The 5,885-nt window shown below is 36.0% G+C and overlaps 1 protein-coding gene across 1 annotated transcript; it reads left to right on the forward strand.

The window, feature by feature from the left end:
• The first annotated feature begins 269 nt into the window (after positions 1-269).
• On the forward strand, positions 270-4,978 carry LOC107820875 (vacuolar-processing enzyme). The gene is made up of 9 exons (XM_016647230.2): positions 270-676; positions 1,193-1,357; positions 1,441-1,597; positions 2,206-2,291; positions 2,436-2,635; positions 2,875-2,923; positions 3,212-3,421; positions 4,132-4,338; positions 4,551-4,978. The coding sequence occupies exons 1-9, from the start codon at positions 479-481 to the stop codon at positions 4,731-4,733; spliced, it is 1,455 nt and encodes a 484-aa protein (XP_016502716.2). The 5' UTR covers positions 270-478; the 3' UTR covers positions 4,734-4,978.
• Positions 4,979-5,885: the final 907 nt, after the last annotated feature.

Consider the following 5,885-nt stretch of genomic DNA (forward strand, 5'->3'; position numbering starts at 1 on the left):
TTAGAAAATCTTACTTCAGGGCTAATTCTTAAATTTTTTATTTAAATATGAAATTACTTTTCAAATTTTTTGAACTTAAAAGGGTGAAAATCTATAATTTCGATATTCTTACTTTTGGAATTGGAAGCTAATCACTTTTTTCTAGACAGATGGAATATTAAATATTAAAATTAACGAAAAAAAGAACACAAGGAATATTCCTCGTAATTTTGCTAATCTCCTTTTTAAGTTTAATCAACATCTAACATTCCTAATGAAGCCTAATCATCTCATTAATTGACTAGCATAAAAACTAAAAATGACAATATCGTCACTGAAACTTCTTTTTTTCTTTCCAACTGTGATATGAAACTCAGATAATTGCCTGTTCAACGTGAAACTCGTACTGCTCTAGAGAGTAGTTCTCATTTCAAGAGTAAGTGATAAGCTTTCCATTGCAAACTGTGATGTACTAGCTTTGATTTACCTTGTTTGAACAATGATTGTTCGCTACGTTGTGAGTGCTGTCTTGATCATTGGACTGTCAATTCTCGCCGCCGTTGACGGCAGGGATGTGCTGAAATTACCGTCGGAAGCATTAAAGTTTTTCAGTGGTGAGTACGATGATGATTCAATTGGTACTAAATGGGCTGTGTTGGTTGCTGGATCAAGAGGCTACTGGAATTACAGGCACCAGGTTACTCTTCACCTTGCCCCCAATTTAGCTTTTTACCAAATTAAAGATTTTCCCCTCTCTCTTCTTTCTTTTTGGCATTTGAATAGCAAACAAGAAGAATCAAATAAATAGATGTATAGATGACAAAATGATTGCTTTGAAGTTTTTGTATTTTCTGGTTTTAGTATCAGCTAGAGTTAAGTCGCTGTTTATGAGCATGACGACTTACTAATTAGTTACCCAACATGTAGGCTTGTTTGGAAATTAAGGTGATATGAAAATACAAAAATGTCTGTGATTTATTCGAACAAAGCTAAAGCCAACATATGTAACACTATATTCTTAATTATTGAGAATTTGGAGGTGCATCGGCTACTTTGTAAGCTGAATTTGCATGAAAATATTGGTTAGATATGGATGAAACCTTGAAATGGACCTCAGACGAGGCTATTGGAATGAGAATAATGCACTGTTTTCTATTAGCTCTTGCTTCTATTTTGCTAATAAGCGTTGTAAATTTTGTCTCTTTTGTACCAGGCAGATGTTTGTCACGCATATCAGCTGTTGAAGAAAGGTGGCCTCAAGGATGAAAATATTATTGTGTTTATGTATGATGACATTGCTCATAATCCTGAGAATCCTAGGCCAGGAGTCATCATAAATAGCCCTAATGGTCATGATGTCTATAAAGGAGTTCCAAAGGTAGGTTCTTTCTCAGGTGTGAATCACTAGTTAAAACTTAAAGAGTTAATGTACTCTATTCTGATAGTATTTCCCTATGGCAGGATTATACAGGGCATCATGTTACAGCCAACAACGTTCTTGCTGTTATCCTTGGGAACAAAAGCGCTCTTAGTGGAGGCAGTGGGAAGGTGGTGGAAAGTGGTCCGAATGATCATATCTTCATCTTCTACAGTGATCATGGTGGTCCTGGAGTGCTTGGTTAGTTTCCTGCATGGAGTTTATGATGCCTCTTTGTTGGTGCTTGTTTGTTACTTAATCGCTCATATAATTTTCTTTCCTTAAGGACTAGCCAAAAAAGTCTGTGGTTACTTAAAAGGAGGCAGTTTGGTTCTTGTTCAGTTGGTATTCTATTTCACTTGTGTTGGACCGATTTATTGGATATAATTAGCTTTAGCTCTATTTCTTGTTTGCTTTAGATATTATTTACTTATGAGTTTGTATCTCCCTTTTAGTTTTCAAAATTCTAGTTGCATATGTTGACAGAATCTATGGCTTGAAAGTTGAAACACACACATGCACACACTCTCTCTCACCCCCTTTTTCTTCTCAAATTGGAGTTTTTGGGGTGACTTCTGTGTTATGCAGTAAGCTGGGTATTAGACACAATATGAAATTCAATGTGAATATTGCTAGGGAGAAGGGTTCATTTCTCTTTCAGTTTCATGCTTACGAGTAATGACAACTGTTAGTGTAGGGCAACTGGAAGTTGGCTTATTTATCTGTGTTGGTTATTGTTTTTTCAGTTAATAGGTTTGGTATTACTTCTAGTCTGCAACTTTATATATTCTTATACTTTCACAAATCAGGGATGCCTAGTGGCCCTTATCTCTATGCTGATGATTTAATTGATGCCTTGAAAAGGAAGCATGCTTCAGGGACATACAAACGCTTAGTAAGTCGCTTTTGTCAGTTCGCTTCTTCTTTTTTCAGTTTTAATTTTCTATCTGTGGCTGGTAACTGTTGAGGGTCAGAGATTTTTTATGTCAATTTAGTTGACGCAGTACGCTTATTGTTATATCCCTTAAATGATCTTCAGGTCTTTTACATTGAGGCTTGTGAATCTGGGAGTATATTTGAGGGCCTTCTACCTGAAGGTCTTAATATCTGTGCAACAACAGCATCAAATGCTGAAGAGGACAGTTGGGGAACCTACTGTCCAGGAGACTATCCAGGTCCTCCTCCAGAATACCAGACCTGCTTGGGTGACTTGTACGCTGTGTCTTGGATGGAAGATAGGTATTCACAGGCTTTCAGATGTTCTTTCCATCATCCTTTCCGATTCTCCTCTTTGTTCTACAGCTTACTAGTTTGTGAGCAGGTGACTTGCCAATGCGAGTGGCATGTCTATGTTTTCTACAGTTTGATGATGTAATTTTGGGAAATATAACGATTTCGAGTTCTTTTAGGTGGTATTTTTTATCGTTTCTGTAAATTCTGCTTTCTGTTGACTAACTATGATCCATCTACATGAACAGTGAAAAACACAATCTCCAAAGAGAAACTTTAGGAATGCAATATGAGCTGGTAAGAGTTTCTTGACAACTATGTATATGCATTTGAAAGGAATTTTTGGATTTCTCTTTCAACTTCTTTACCCTACTTGTGGGATTTCACTGGGTATGTTGTTGTTGTTGTTGTTGTTCTTTCTTCTTCTTTAGTTCTTTTACTTATTTTGGTTTAGGAAGGGTTTCTTCTTAGATGATAAGGCAGAATAGCTGACAAGCGTTACTAGGGAAGATTATAGATGCATTTTCATTATTGTTTCTTTAAAAAAACTTCTGACATCCTTCTGCTGGCATCTTGATTTGGCAGGTTAAAAGGAGAACTGCCAACTCGTTTCCCTATGCAAGTTCCCATGTAATGCAATATGGTGATCTGAAGCTAATGGATGATCCTCTTTCCCTTTATATGGGGACCAATCCCGCAAATGATAATTACACTTTTCTGGACGAGAATTCCTCACTGCTCTCTGCAAAGCCTGTTAACCAACGTGATGCAGATCTTTTGCATTTCTGGGACAAGGTATTCACTAAGCTCCTTTAGCCAGTGTAATATTGGTGATTTAATAGTCCAAACATCAACTTCCAAGTGATTTGATTGAATATTTCACTTGTGTTACTACATTGATGGAACCCTTAATAGTAAGGGTGCAGTTTTGATGGCTAACTGAAATAAAAACCAGATGCTTCTTGTGGTTCTAGAGAAGCATTCAAGGCAACAAAACTCATATTTTGCGAAGATCATTGCAAGAATTTTTAACCCAATAAGCTATTAAATATTGGACTAATTAACAAGTAAAGATAAACAGATCGGTTTGATGATATTATTATGGGTCAGAGACTTTTGTAATTAAGATGCACCGGAGTAGGAAAATTTATGGTTTATCTGAGAGAGAGCATAATTGTAAGGTTTAATTTCGCAATGCCTAGGAATCAGTCATAACATGTAAATATAGATTGTCATTTGAGGAAAATTTATGGTTAGAGAGAGAGAGGGAGGGAGAGAGAGAGAGAGAGAGAGAGAGAGAGAGAGAGAGAGAGAGAGAGAGAGAGAGAGCATAATTCTTAGGTTTAATTTCGCGATGCCTAGGAATCAGTCATAACATGTAAATATAGATTGTCATTTGTCAGTCTCTTACTTGATTTGATCAGTCATACTGCTGGGTATAATCCTTTTGGTTTGATTTAAAATTAGATGCAGCTAATATCCTTTTGTTTCCTGAAAAATGGAAGTTCCTCAAGGCTCCTCAAGGTTCTATTAGGAAAATTGAAGCCCAGAAGCAGCTGACTGAAGCTATGTCACACAGAATGCACATAGACGACAGCATTGCACTTGTTGGGAAGCTTCTATTCGGAATTGAGAAAGGTCCTGAGGTGCTGATTAGAGTCAGACCTACTGGCGAGCCTCTTGTTGATGATTGGGATTGTCTTAAATCCTTTGTAAGCATAATCCAGATATCTATTCGAACCATTTATCTTTAGAATCTTTACCTACCCAATGCAATGGTGATTTGGCAGGGGGCAGGGTGGTCTTTTTAATATACAGATCTGTTTGTATGACAGTCGATAATGTGGCAATTTCTGTCTTATTCCCCTGTTGTTCTGCTTGAAGTTTTGCTTATCAAAAATGTAATTTCCTTAACCATTTTCAGGTAAGAACATTTGAGACACATTGTGGATCATTATCCCAGTATGGAATGAAACATATGCGTGCTGTTGCTAACATATGCAACTCTGGTATAAAAATGGAGCAGATAGCCAAAGCATCAGCACAAGCTTGTGTGAGTATTCCTTCCAACTCTTGGAGTTCGCTCGACGAGGGATTTAGTGCATAGGACACAGAAATTCTGATCTCTCAGGGTATGATCATCTTGGTATCATTATCTTCATGTTCATCTTTATGCAAAATGATTGTAAATATGCCTTTTCTTAAAAAAAATTAATGTACATTGGTTATTAAAAAAAATGATTGTACATATGCTTCTTTCTTAATATGGTGGTGATCTTGTATAAGTAAAGCTGACAGATGTTTATCACTTTGTTGTGTTAATGCATATGATTGATAAGCATTAATTAAAAATGAGCTGAAGTATGTTTGTGTGCAATTGATAAGCCGAACTCACCAAAATAGATATTTAATAACTATGATGATTGCACTTAATACGAAAATATGAAAAACAACTATATTAAAAATAAACTTAGTATTTCTCTTTGTAAGTTCTGGCCTCCCACGGACCTGATCATGATAATTAGCAAAAACCCTGAAAACATAGATTTCAACATGGGTAGTTGGTAATATCTTTTAATGGTGGATGTTATTCAAATTCTGTTGTGAAATTTAAGGTCTCTTCATCCTCCCCTCAGAAAATCTGCAGTAACTAACCTTTCAAAGAGAGAGATATTCTACTTGAAGCTCGTTGAAAATGGACAATTAAACATTGCAAAGAGGAGAAGCTTTCAGTATTTTTGGAGACACACTTTCAGCCATATATTTTCAACATACCTGCTGCTGCATCTTTAAAAAAATCATTTTTAATCCATGTTTATGAGTTCCAACTTTCAACTCATACTTACTTTTAATGCATGACACCACTTTTAATCCTGTTCATGAGTTTTAACGCTAGGCTGCTTACTTTTAATGCATGGGCTCCCACATTTAACCTTACTCACTTTTAACGTAGAGCTCCACTTTTAACTCTGCTTACTTTTAACGTAGGGCTCCAATAATTTTAACTCGTGTTCAATTTCAATGCACGAGGCTCCAACTTTTAACCCATACCTATTTTTAACCATGACAAACAGCAGTGATGAATTAATAATGTGCGTGAAAAAGATGAATCAAATCTTGTCCGAAAATCAGGTCAAAAAGTGGGAAATTTGTTAGGGTTTTGTCCTGATTTTCTTACCATATTTGAGTTTTACTTTTCTCTTAAAGGAAAGTCAAAGTATTCCTATAATTGCTTTTACTTTTCCTAAAAGGAAAATAT

Source organism: Nicotiana tabacum, chromosome 1 (assembly GCF_000715075.1).
Source record: "Nicotiana tabacum cultivar K326 chromosome 1, ASM71507v2, whole genome shotgun sequence".
NCBI classification, from domain to species: Eukaryota; Viridiplantae; Streptophyta; class Magnoliopsida; order Solanales; family Solanaceae; genus Nicotiana; species Nicotiana tabacum.

Excerpts from the sequence above, each read along its gene's own strand:
- LOC107820875 (XM_016647230.2), top strand. The coding sequence starts at position 479 with ATGATTGTTCGCTACGTTGTGAGTGCTGTCTTGATCATTGGACTGTCA. Across the intron at positions 1,358-1,440 it reads TCTATAAAGGAGTTCCAAAG|GATTATACAGGGCATCATGT; the intron begins GTAGGTTCTTTC and ends TCCCTATGGCAG. Across the intron at positions 1,598-2,205 it reads TGGTGGTCCTGGAGTGCTTG|GGATGCCTAGTGGCCCTTAT; the intron begins GTTAGTTTCCTG and ends TTCACAAATCAG.